The following is a 13,575-nucleotide window of genomic DNA, read 5'->3' as shown; positions in this document are numbered from 1 at the left end:
GAGAAGCTGTGGAGGCCTGCTGTGCAGTCTTGACAGACAGGAGCCACTGTGTGAGAGGTGGGCATTCAGTCAGGTGAGAGGGTTTCGGCACAAACATTCAGAAACCGTCACTGTTGGCCAAAGTTTTGTTACCGTGATGAAGAGCCTGAGGCAGGCTACTTTATGTTAGCTCCTGGGTCTTGAGGCACATGACAGACAGGCACTTTTGGTGACAGCCTTCTTGATGGTAGCAGCCCAAGTAGTGCAGGGAAAGTGTATAGACCACCAGATACAGTATGGAGGGCAACCTTGATTTTCACAGAACCAGTTTTCCAAATTCCCATCTATACACACTAGAGCCATGATGAGGTTTTGCCTTGTCAACTCCTCAGCACTGGGATTAAACCCAAGGGACACTGAAATCACACTGAGCCACAGCCCTGTATACAACAACCTACCAGTCATGTTTATACCCCAAATATGCAGTGTATTCAAGGAAGCAGATAAACTTCATTTTTTTTAAAAAAAAATGGCAACTGAGAGCAACTTAGGGAAGAAATCCAAGAAATTCCAAATGTTGCAAACTGCAAAATTAATACTCAGTCAGCAAAGTGTGATGGGAACAGGTGTCCTTTCCTGCACAGATGGTCTGTCCTGTTGTCTACTCCTGTGTGAAATCCTGCCCAGGGTGTTTATTGACAGGGGCTGGAAAAACCCAAAGACAAAAAAAGGAACAGACTTGAAAGTTTAGAACAAATTGCAAATGATGTTAGAGAATTTAAATACTAGGGTCTATCTAACTCTTATCTATGATCCATCATCTATGTATCTATTTATGTATCTATCTATGTATCTATCTATGTATCTATGTATGTATGTATGTATGTATGTATCTATCTATCTATCTATCTATCTATAACCAATGTATCTTCTGTCCGTCTACTTACGTATCTATCATCTCTCCCTTCCCCTGGTCCTTCCTAGGAGTAAAGACAGCCCTGCCTCCTTCATAATGGATTCAGGGGACCCCTGGACCCACCCAGATGGTTTTTCTAACACCAAATCTGTATACATTGTCTCCCACTCCTCTGAGCCCTATATGACTCTGCACTCTTCTTTCCCATTTCCTTAGCTGCTACATTTCTTTAATGAGAAATCTCCATTCCTCGTCTGGCCTGCAGCTCTCTCTTCCATATTCCCTCTGCCCGTACGCTCCTGCACATGATGGTGTCCTCTGCCATTCACTTTCACCAGGGCATCTCCAGAGTGAGGCTCACTTTGTCATCACTGAACTCCCAGTTTTCCAAACTCAAAGCCTCGCCTTCCCCCTTTCGCAGCACAACCAGCCTTCAACCCCAGGGTCAGACAGCAGTTCCTGCTGGATTCTCTAGAACTTCATGAATCCTTTTAAAACTTCAGGTTTCCATTCCGCGCTAATTTTAAGAATAAGAAAGAATAAAAATGCCGTTGAGAATGATCTGGATAACCACCTTACATAATGGCACAGTGTTACCGTCAGTCTCACCACCCCCCATGCCAACATGTTCCACTCTCCTTCCCCAGCAGGCAACTGTCAAGTTTAATCAGGCTGTGGCCTGCGCACTCTCTCTAGCTCTTCTGCTCTCTGTAGGAATGTGTTTGCTCTGCGTGTGGCTTCTCACAGCAGGCCCTTCATTTTGAGTGTTCAGGTCGACCCCATTATCTGTCCATTAGGCACACGATCTAGCCTGCTGTAGTTCACGTGTTGTTTTCACAAAGGGCCCATTGCTCTTTCTCCGTACTCAGGGCCAGCAGACACACAGACCATTACTGCTTCTCTCAGAGCCTTTCTTAAGTGACAGCTCCACAGAGGAATAATTCACCAACTTAAAATGTATGATTTGGTGGGTTTGGTGTATTTCTGTGCTTGTGCATGCATATGTGCATTGCTTACTGTGACACATACTTGGTGGTAATCCTTGACAGGAGTTAGGTCTCTCCTTCCACTATGTAGATCCCAGGGACTGAATGACTGAACTCCGGCCATCAGTTTTAAAAGAAGGAGCTTTTACCTGCTAAACCATCTTCTGACCCCTATTATATTAGTTAATTTTCAAGGATGAAGTAACATGCTTTCTTGATATAAACCCCCCTTGTTTATGTCGTACAATTTATTTATAATCAAGGGTTTCATGTGCCTAATACTTGGCTGAGGATTTTTCTATCATCATAAGATACTGGTACATTGTTTTCTCATAGCATCTGTTTTTTTTTTTTTTTTTTAAATCAAAGTAATATATTAGACTGAAGAAAGAACAGGAATAGTATTTCTTCTTTAACTTTTTGGTAGGAGTTTAGGAAGAATTGATACTTTTGGTTTTTAAGGGTTTGTGGAACTCACTGGTAAAGTTATCTAGACCTGGGACTTTGTTTGAAGGGACCTTCTGGCTACTGATTTAATACCTTAGGGGGATACTTACATTTTTTTTTGAGTCAGTGTTTTCAATTTGAATATATTTTCTCTATGTTATATGCTCTGTTGGCACATGAGGGACCAGGAGCCCTTCATATTCCTTAGAGTCTTTTTATTTTTGTAAGCCTAGTCATTTTGTTTCCCATTTCATTTCTGATTTTAGTAATTCAAGTATCCCCACCTGTTTGTATAGCTATCTTAGCTAAAGAGAAATTACTTGTATTTTAAATGAACCAATTTTGAGTTTTGCTTTGTTTTTTTAGATTCTTTATTCTTTATTCAATTCCACCTTAAATATGTACCCCCACCCCCTCCCACTTTCACCCTGCTAGTATTCACACAGTTCCTCACAGCAACCCCCAGATGCCAGAAAACACAAATTTCCTGTTTTTCTTGCCTTTTCTTCTTTCCATATGGCCCTGCTTTGGGACCAACAAGCCTTTCATCCAGTGCCATCTGGTCAACCCCAGTCCTCCATGAGATGTTCCTTGGGCTCCAGGCAGAGTCATAAGCTCCAGCAGACCCCCCTGCCCTTTTCTGTCATTGTGTAACAGCAGATGCTACATGGGTCATAATGAATTCACTCTGTGCCTTTTGGCCCTAGACTGCTCTAGGACCCTTTTGGGTAAACACTGACTTTGCAGTGCCTATGGGGTATTTTATAGATATGAAATAGATAAAAGGTTCTGAGGTGGAGCACTGTTGCTCCCAGCTCAGGTGGGAGCCCTTATGTTTGAAGCTGGATATAGGATTACAGCTTTGTAACACTCTTCCATTGAACTGTACATCAAATTTCACACCCTTTAAGTGCCTGACTCCTGCTCTTCTTCCAGGTTCATGCCTGCACTACAGGAGGAAAACAGCTCCTCTCAGTCCACCCTTTATTCAGCTCCTTCAGATCTCGCTCTTTCATCAAGGAAACACTTGTAATTTACTGAAAATTTGTGGGGTTCTCTATTTCTTTCTGAGTTCCATGAGACAAGCAAGACCCTGTCTCAAGTTCTTGCAGGCAGAGTGGCTTCTTGCCCTGTTGCCAGCCTGGACTCTAGCCAAAGCATAGCAGATATTTCTTTACATAGATAAACATTGGTAGCCACGGGTACTAGTAGGTTTCACATTGTTCCTGCGCCCACTTGAACTATGGAGGTAGTGCAACACAAGCAACCATGTGCTAGCAAATTCTTCAAACTCCTATGATGTGGACCAAGAGTCTTTTGTCAATGCTAAGGTTCAGATGTAATGACATGTTACCTTATAACTGGGTCCTTCCATTCAAGCCAGAGCTAGTAGTTAGGACACTATCTAAGAGAGAGTGAGGACACAGGCCCAGCTGTGAGGGCTTCCCATGATAAGCCTGGAAAATGTTGAATCCAATCAGATTCAACATTGCTTTTGTTTTTAAATCTGAATTGCAGGACAATTTGTCATAATGCTGCATGCCTAGCTTGGTCTTCATTATCTCATAAACATCTAATAGACTTAGTCAAACTCCCGCACAGATTTCCATTAATTAATGACCTGACAGCTTCCTGTTCTATTTTAGCACTGATAATTAGTCAGTTGTATGATAAGTTCCAGTGTATCCTTAAAAACTGACAACTTAATGGAATCAGTTGTTTGGTATGTTCCAGCACATTCCAGAACACCAAAAACATAGCAGAGTCAGTTTGTAAGCAAGTGTGCAGGACTTAGTCAGAAGAGGGCCATTGGGCACCTGGGGTCTGAGGTTCTGGGGCACAGACTCATCCCCTGCCTATATTACTGTGCCCTGAAAATGATTTCAGTCAGTGATGCTTGCTGCTGCTCCATGGTTACAAGAACAGAGAAAGCAAAAAGTTAGCATGCTGTTTGCCTGCACAAAGCGACAGACTCCATGCTTCACACGCACATATCTAATGTCGATTTTAGTTTAAAAAAATGTGGGTGTAGTTTCATTTTCCACAGGATCGTGGGAGATGTGCCTTTCTTTGTCTAAGAAGGTATAGAGGAAAGGTATTTGATGGTTTGTAAATGAAGGAAGTTCAGTTGAAAATACTTTAATTTTGATTACGTGTTTTTGGATATGTGTGTTTATGTGTGTCTATGTCTGGATATATGCATGTAATTTTGGAAATCCATGGGGTCAGGAAGTGGGCATCAGATCCCCTGGAGTTGGAGTGGCAAGCACTTGTGAGCTGCTCTCCCTCTCCCTCTCCCTCTCCCTCTCCCTCTCCCTCTCCCTCTCCCTCTCCCTCTCCCTCTCCCTCTCCCTCTCCCTCTCCCTCTCCCTCTCCCTCTCCCTCTCCCTCTCCCTCTCCCTCTCCCTCTCCCTCTCCCTCTCCCTCTCCCTCTCCCTCTCCCTCTCCCTCTCCCTCTCCCTCTCCCTCTCCCTCTTCTCTTTCCTTCTTTTCCCTTATCTTCCCTTATCTTCTCTTTCCTTCCCATTTCTCCTCCTCCTCCTCTCTCTGTCTCTCTCTCAGTGTCTCACTGAACCTGGAGCTCACACATCTAGCTAGGCTTATATGGTCAGTGACCTTTCATGGATCTGCCTGTCTCCCCAACCCCCTCACCCAGTGCTGGGCTTACAGAAGTATGCCACTGTGCCTGGCTTCTGCATGGGACTGGACATCTGAATTCAGGTTCCCGTGTTTGAGCAGAAAGCATTTACACACTGAGCCATCTTCCCCACACGATCACACCTTTTTCTTGGGCCCAGGATACTGTGTATGTAATAGCACAGGCGATGCTGTGAGGACTTTGTTCTCACAGTTGTTCATGTTCCTGTCTGTGCCTTCCTTCTGTCTGTCTCGGGATGGCCCCTTATCTTCTTCCTGGGCAAACAGGCTCAGGGTCACGGTCAACAGGGAAAATGGACTGATTTCAGTTAGCTACAAAGTGCATCGACTTCTTCAAGGGAAACTGAGGACTAGTCAAGGGAATTTGGGTTTCAAATTGTGGAAGGAGCTAAATGGAATCCAGAGTGTTTTTTGTGGCGGTAGTGAACACAAATGTGATCACCTCATTTTATATATTATTTGTGGACTAAGACTCCTCCCCCCCAAAAAACAAAAACAAAAACAAACAAAAAAACATGCTTTGGGTGTTTTCAAATGCACTCTCTCAATGTCTGCTTCCTTTGCTAGGCACCTCGTGGTCACTAGCGGAGCTTCTGAAGCAACATGCCGGAACAGAGCAATGACTACCGGGTGGCCGTGTTCGGGGCAGGTGGCGTTGGCAAGAGCTCCCTGGTTTTGAGGTTTGTGAAAGGGACCTTCAGGGAGAGCTACATCCCGACTGTGGAAGACACCTATCGGCAGGTGATCAGCTGTGACAAGAGCATATGCACGCTGCAGATCACCGACACGACCGGCAGCCACCAGTTCCCCGCCATGCAGCGGCTCTCCATCTCCAAGGGCCACGCCTTCATCCTGGTCTACTCCATCACCAGCCGGCAGTCCCTGGAGGAACTCAAGCCCATCTATGAGCAGATCTGTGAGATCAAGGGGGATGTGGACAGCATCCCCATCATGCTGGTGGGGAACAAGTGTGATGAGAGCCCCAACCGGGAGGTGCAGAGCAGCGAGGCCGAGGCCCTGGCGCGCACGTGGAAGTGCGCCTTCATGGAGACGTCGGCCAAGCTCAACCACAACGTCAAGGAGCTCTTCCAGGAGCTGCTCAACCTGGAGAAGCGCAGGACCGTGAGCCTCCAGATCGACGGCAAGAAGAGCAAGCAGCAGAAGCGGAAGGAGAAGCTCAAGGGCAAGTGTGTGGTCATGTGAGGGGCCTTGGCACGGAAGAAGCTGCTGCCCTTAGGGCCCCTCCCCCCGCCCCTCCCCCCCGTGAACCCCATCGTTGTCAGGGCAGCATGTCTGATGCCCACGTGTTAAACACTGCATTTGGCTGTGACACCCTGCAATGTCCTCAAGAGGCGTTCCGTGCACCCCATCAGCCCACCCCTCAGGAGGTGCGGAGTCCGCCATGCTCTCGGCGTGCTAGGAAGCCGAGGCCGGTCCTGAGCGGGCTCCAGCCATTGGAAGGCGAGGGGACTCAGAGCTGCGGACACAGGAGACGTTGAGAGTAGTGGGTAAAGCATGTGCGTGTGACAACAGGTTAGCCCAGAGCCACTGGTACCATCCCACATCAGGCAACCTAGTTCCGAAGCCGCTGACATCTCAGGGGAGGAGCAGACAGTTAAAGGAGGCGAGAAACTGGCCGGTCCAGCGTGGACCTGTGTGCCTCAGTGGTTCCCGTTGATGCATTTTAGTGGCATTAAAGATAAAACACCATAGCCCCCTCCAAGTGATCCTCACGCCATTCCTACTGACACACTGGGGGAGGGGGGATGCTGACACTTCCTCAAAGCCTTCTTAGCAAGTTCCGTGTCAGCCTGTCAGTGGTACACACACTTCCTGCGCAATGCCAAGGCCACTTGTGGCATGAGGCTGTGTCAGCACTTCTTTCGTTTTTTTGAGTCAGGACATTGTGACATCATGCAAACATCGCAATAACGCCCGTGTGTGTGTGTGTGTGTGTGTGTGTGTATGTGTGTGTGTGTATGTGTGTGTGTGTGTTATACTTTGAAGGTTCTAGAAACTCGAATTTTCTTTCTTTTGACCTTGGAGGGTTGCCACTTCCTCCAGCCCTCAGATTTTTAAATAAAAGCCAATAAAGTAGGCATTTTTTAGACTTCCCCCTCCCCCTCCCCCAAGATGGTTTTCTTGTCTTAAATAACTCCACGTGTACCCAGCTGGGAAACAGCCAACCAGGAGCGTCGGATAACCAGAAGCACATCCATTTTTCTAAGTGACAAGGGCGTGTAGGTGCTACGCGTTGCACCTTCATGGAATACTTTGAAACAGACGCTGTTTGCTGTGTTTTTAAGGATCTCTCTATACTGGAAGTAGACTGCTAGGAAATGCATTTAATCACTAGTAAATTTTCTCCTGGCTCCTTGCTAAACGTCCTGAAGAGTTCCTCAGTGCAGCAAGCGTCTCCCAAGGACTGTGCATGCACCCTGGAATCTTCTGAACCAAACCATAGCCACTGCTTGAGGGTCAGCCACTGAGGTGGCTGCAGATAGCCTGGTCTCTCCTTTCTGGGCACAGTGCCCCCAGCTTAGTCTAACTTGCTTGCTCTCCTGGAGTCTGGCTGAGTTTTGATTCTTGAGAGTTCTTACTTCCACAGCCAACAGGAAGGCACTCCTGTTTCACCGAGTAGGACAAACCCATGCTAGCCTCAGTGCTGGAGCATTCTCTCAGCCCTCCTGCCACTGACCGGTCAGCAGGGAGAGGAAGCTGCAGCGCTGTGGGTCTATACAGTTGTCTAATGACCACTGGGCAGAGGTCCCTGTGCTGGTGTGGTGTGGTAGCCCTCTTGCTCCATCAATGTCTCCGAAGCACACTGTGTTCAGACACCCTCATTTCCTTCAGTTGCCTTGTCTGGTCTGGCCCCCTCTGCTCTGTCAGTTATAACGTACCCTGGTGATATGTGGAGGGCCAGGGAGGTCCCTCAGAAATTTGTATGGCTCAGTGATCTTGCCATCCCCAGGGACTTCTAGAACAAAAGCCTTGGCGCTACCTGGGTAAGCAGGCCCAAAGAGAAATGAGGAAGCCCAGGAGCCAGCCAAGAGCTGAAATTACTTGTGCCCATTCCAGACCCTCTCTGAGCCTCTTCTATCAGCTCCTTCTGTTCCCAAAGGCCATTCTCTAGCACAGTAAGATTGAGTTGTGGAATTTTCTGGAATGTCTTTAATTTGCTGTTCCATTTATTTCTATTTCTGTTCTCAGAGAAAATTATCACCTTGTCATTTAGGTGCAGAAATAGTGAAGGAAAGACACGACTCTCTGGCTGATATGATATATATCATATATATCGCATGTATATATCCATATATATGATATAAGTTTGTGGCGATCCCTTCTCGTGAAGTAAAATCCTGTTTATCACAGCAAGTGTAGCCAGGCTTTAGACGTGAGCGTTTCTACAAGCTTCCCTGCTCCTGGTGACCACACGTCAGGGCTCCTTCAGCCCTTTGTTGTTTTGGTCTCCATTGACATGAGCATCTTGCAGGCACCGTTCACAGTCTTTGTTCCTTTCTGTTCTGCCTGTGCACTGAGGGGGTGGGAGGTCAGGAAGCCTTCCTCCCTGGCTTCCTTCAGACACTCCTTCTGTAGATGAGGCTCCACACTCGCAAACTTCCCTCTGACTCAGGGGCTGAGTACACAGTACTACTGGGCCAATGGCTTTCAGCTTGGCTTTGGTCCCACCCCATGTCACGAAGCTGAGGTTCTTGGTGACATCCTACACTGCACATGGGACTGGACACTTGTGACCCAGCCCCAGCTCGTTATAAAACTTGAAATATTGCTTTGAAGATGGCACTCTGGGGTTAAGCACGGGGCTCCATGAGTTCCCTAATCCCCACTGGTCCCCTCTCCATTCAGTGACAAGCCATGGGCACGCATCCAATGCATCAAGTCCAACACAAGAGCAATATCCAATTGTCCAATAGATCCAAAATTATATATATATATTATGTAATTTACCTTCCTGCACTTTTGAAGTATAAAGTAGTAAATTGTACATATCTATCTCTATATATCCATACGCTAGTATATCTGTTTCACTGTTTGTAATACTTGAGAATTGCTCATTCTTTGTAGAACAAAACAAATGTATTAAATATTTTAAAATTGCTCTGTGATATTCCTCCCTGCCCTGAGTTTGTAAAGTGTCGCTCCTACACAAGCTGTCTGGAAACATCCAAAGCCAAAGGGGCACGTGGAACTCCTACAAGCCCCATCCTGGGATTCAGTTACCCACAACGACTTTGTGTCAATCAGATATCTGCAGAGAGTGATCACTGGCATGTGAGATGCACTGGCACATGCTCCCGGTTCAGGCACTTGCTGTTCCGGTTCCATTCTCGGTTATGTCTGATGTACTTTATGGTTATAAAGATAACCTCTCACAGGTTCTAGTTGCAGGATGGCCCCGGCCCATTGAACCAGTTACAATAAAGCTCAGTTACCACACTTGGCTTTTCATTGTGTGTGTGTGTGTGTGTGTGTGTGCCCCTGGAGGTCAGAGATCAACCTCAGGTGCTAAGTCTCAGGAGCCAACCACCTTGTTTTTTGAGACAATGTTTATCACTGGGACCTAGGGTTGCTGATCGCACTAGGATGGCTGGCTAGAGAGCCCCAAGGATCAGCCTGTCTCCACCTCCCTATTACTCAGGCCAGATTTTTTTAAAAAAACAAAAACAAAATGGCTTCTGAGTCCAGATTCAGAGTCTCAGGTTTCCATAGCACCCATATTAACAAGTAAGCTATCCCTTCTGCCCCAAATCTCTGTTTTTAAAACAGAACATTTAAGTTAATGTTTTATATATACACAATTATGTGTGTATGTGTGCATATACCAGAAACACTCAAGCCACATGCGCTGTGACATAGAGAGCTACAAAGCCAGGTTGTACCATGCATGTCTGGGTTTTTATGTGGGTGTCTAAGGATTAGAACTCTGGATCTTTACATTTTGCTGACTGAGCCATCTGCCCAGACCAGGTTCTGATTTCTGGTTGGCATGGTGTGGACCAGCTGCTCTGCCCTCAATCATGTCTTGAGTAGAAACAAGCCTACCTGGGGAGGGGGTCCTAGGGTATTCTCCTCATTGTCACCATGTAGCTGGGTGGAAACGAGGCAGATGCCTCAGGCAAGGACCAGGGGAGAGGGAAGGGTCCTAACACAGAGACCAAATAGCAAGGAACACAAAGTCTTTTTCTTTCTTTCCTTTTCAGTTCTGCACACTCCCTGACTTCAGGTAATTAAATGAGGACAAAGCCCCTAGCATTTGCTCCTGGGCTTGGTTCTTGCCTCCTCTTCATTCTTACTCCACAGACTGTAAAACAAAGCCCATCTTTTTAAAACTAGGAAACAGAGCAGAACCGATAGTCCTGACTCTAGTACTGACTGAGTCGCCGTGGCTGGTTTACATTCTCTGTGCTCCAGCAGAATGGGGTTTGCCAGAATCTGCAGGGTGGGCATGGAGTCCACTGAATGGTGTACAGAGAGCTCTGCTGGCTGGCTTGCCACATCCGAGCCTTCGGTAGAAGCAGGCAAAACCCTGCTGAGGGCTACACACTCTTTGGAAGGTCTTCAGTGCAAAATTCGATCTGTGCAAATATAAAACCACAGAACCCTGCCCATTTTAGAAGTCCCTTTGGACAGCTGTTCTGGCCATGCTGACTGCACACCATGCTTTTCAGTTCCTGCTTTGCAATCCCACTCCCCATCTCATGATCATTGCAACTCTCTCCAGCCTTTTCTGTCTATTGAGGCAGCCACAAAGAGCAGGTCCCATTGGTTCCCCATACTTCCTTGGGCAGATGAAGTATTACAAAGGTCTCGAGACTAAGGACCATCCCCTCCAGCAGCAGGAGATGTCCTTACAACCTTAATTAGTAGAACACCACACACACACCTGGCAGCATGGAGCTCTGTGTGTCCCAGAAGGCAAAACAGTATTTTCACACCAGTCATCTCTAGACACCATTGGTGACTTAATCAGAGAAAACTTAAATTGGATTTAGAAAATCAAGAATATATATGTGTGTATACATACACAAAATATATACTTTTAATGGAAAAGTTTTACTGGGTAGGGCTTAATTAGGCCAAGAAGGGAATTCAATTATCCAGAACACTCAAAGAATTGAAGACTCCTCCTAATTGAGATTTTTTTCCCTAACCGCCTCTGGATAAATGAGCCTTGCAGTGTCTTTGGAGCAGGTCTACTGCTTTTATTGGAGGTAGTGCAGACTTCTGAGAGGGAATAATCAGGGCTGTGCTGGTGTGGAATGATCTTCCACTTCCCTCAGCCGTGGTTGGAAGCTAGTAAGCATTTCTCCGGATTGAGTGAGCCCACGAATACTTAGACAACAGCGCTGTGTTGTCCTAGACTAAGCCCTGCATAGGCACTGTTCTCCTGAGAAAGAGCTGCTCCAGACCAGAAGTGGAGATGGCACCCAGCCAGCCAGCCAGCCAGCCAGCCAGCGTCAAAACCCAGGCCTTCTTTTCCATTTCTGGCTGCAAGGCTGGGCTTTCCACTAATCAGCGAGGACTTGTCTCAAACACGTGGTCTGGGATTGCTCTGCTGGGATCTGTCTTTTTTAGGTCACATTCTCACTGCTTCTTTCTACACTCCCAATCCAGTCTGCCCGCTTCCATTCACACATAGCCCAAAATAGCTGCTCCTCAGGAAGGCCTAAATATAGGAAGCTTGAGGCTGCCCTTTACCTTCCCATTAAAGAAGCCTTCATTCTGAGTTCCCTGTGGAGGTGGCTGTGGTGGGCTCCCAGTGCAGGGCAGACCCCTTGATGTCAAAAAGCCCCTAGCGCTAGTGCTGGGTCAGCCAGGACCAGTGGACACAGCTGAGGAGTGGAGTCTTCCTGAAGGTCTTTTTTCCTCGTCATCAGCAGCAGAGGCTGTAAGCAGCAATGAGTGCCATCCCCTAGAAGGCCCGAGCTAGGTTTGTGCAGCAGAAATCTCCAAGACAAGGGGCTGGGGTAAGGTCTTCTAGCTGAGTTATGTGGCAGGCCGGGAGACCTGGGGATTTTTCTCTGTGTTTTCCCAGCTAGGTACAGGTAATGGCAGTCACAGCAGACAGCCCACAGGCAGCAGGTAATAAGGAGAAGAACAAATGCTGGCTAGGTCATTACTCCATATGGGAGAATCCCTGGGAAATGGCCTGCCCTTATACTACATTGTCTGGCATTAACGTGGCCACCTCATCTGCTGGAAAAGGGGAGCCACAGGTAGAAGTCAATGTCTCATGGCTGACTGTCCACCCAGCATCTGTGCATGTGCACCCCACTTCCTCCTCATTTGCAAGTCCTGTATGCTGGAATAAAAGTATTTAATACAAAATCTAGTCACAGTGACACACACCTGGAATCCTACTGCTTGGGCAGGGTAGAGGGGCTGAGGCAAGAGGATCATAAACTGGTGGCCAGCATGAGCTACAGAATGAGACCACATCTCAAAACCCAACCAAATACACCCCCAACAAAATCCAACCAGAGAGGGAGGAAGGAGGAGAGAGACATGGGCAGAGAGACCTGCATGTGTGTTCCATCGGACTCCCTCCTAAGTGGACAGTGCTGCCTGACTAGAAGTGTCTCCTGTGTATCCAGTGCTTCCATCTCCGTGCCAGTGTCTTCCGAAAGCATCCTTACAGGCACATCCAGAGGACTGCCTTCTCAAGCCTTGCAGCATCCCTGAATCCTGTCAAAATGTCATCGGGGCTGGAAACTCAAACTGTTTTTCTGGGAGGGTCTACCCACCTGGAATCCATAATTTTCACTGAGATATCCCTGTATAGAGGAGGGTCACAAGTCTGTGCAGAGCAGGATGCAGGGCACCATGGGGTGTGAGACACGGGATCCCACATGGTATGACAGGGTGGTGCCCGTGTGCCAGTCACTCCTCCCATCCCGGCACATTGTATGGTCCCTAGGTCTCAGTTATGTCCAGTTTTCACACAGTTCCCATTGCTGTGGTCAAACAGAAGGTCAAAATCTCATGGGAGAGGCTTGCCAGAGGTTTTGGCAGCAAGAGAATGCCTACCCAGCAAGTAGAAGAAAAGTAGTGTAGTTTCTTGTTAATGAAAAGGAGTGATGGAGCAGGGCTATAGCACAGTCAATAGGGTGCTTGCTTAGTGTTTAAACTAATAAACTGGGTGGGGTGATGCCTGTCTGTAACCCCAACACTCAGGAGGATCAGGAACCCAAGGTCATCCTCTGATGCCTAAGGAGTTGAAGGCCAGTTTGAAATGGACAGCGGCCTGTTTCAGAACAATAATAAAAAGCAGAAAAGTCAGGGAAAAGGTGGGAAAGATGAGGTAGGTTCATCTAAGAATTGCTGGGGTAGCCAATGCTGAAATAGTGCTCAAGAGCAGAGAGGGATTCTAAATATTAAAACGTGTTGCCATGGCAATTAGTCAGGATGGTGAGGCCATTTCTCAAAAGAAGGGTCCTAGATCATGTGGAGGAATTAGACATTCAGCTTCCACATCATCTAGTGTAATTAAGGAAGTGTAATTAAATGCCGCTTAAAGTTTTGTTTATAATATCTGTTTCATTATGAGACATGGGAAAAACATGGGCC

General features: G+C 47.0%; 1 protein-coding gene across 1 annotated transcript in view; it reads left to right on the top strand.

The window, feature by feature from the left end:
* The window catches only part of Diras2 (DIRAS family GTPase 2), a 28,225-nt gene extending 18,781 nt beyond the window's left edge, over positions 1 to 9,444 (top strand). Inside the window, exon 2 of the mRNA XM_021643583.2 lies at positions 5,554 to 9,444. Coding sequence (XP_021499258.1) covers positions 5,590 to 6,189 — 600 coding nt within the window. The 5' untranslated portion in view covers positions 5,554 to 5,589 and the 3' untranslated portion in view covers positions 6,190 to 9,444. The remainder of the gene's footprint in view (positions 1 to 5,553) is intronic.
* Positions 9,445 to 13,575: the final 4,131 nt, after the last annotated feature.

This window comes from Meriones unguiculatus, chromosome 19 (assembly GCF_030254825.1).
Source record: "Meriones unguiculatus strain TT.TT164.6M chromosome 19, Bangor_MerUng_6.1, whole genome shotgun sequence".
Lineage (NCBI taxonomy): Eukaryota > Metazoa > Chordata > Mammalia > Rodentia > Muridae > Meriones > Meriones unguiculatus.
Note: the sequence above shows the minus strand (reverse complement) of the source record. Positions and strands in the feature narration are given on the sequence as shown.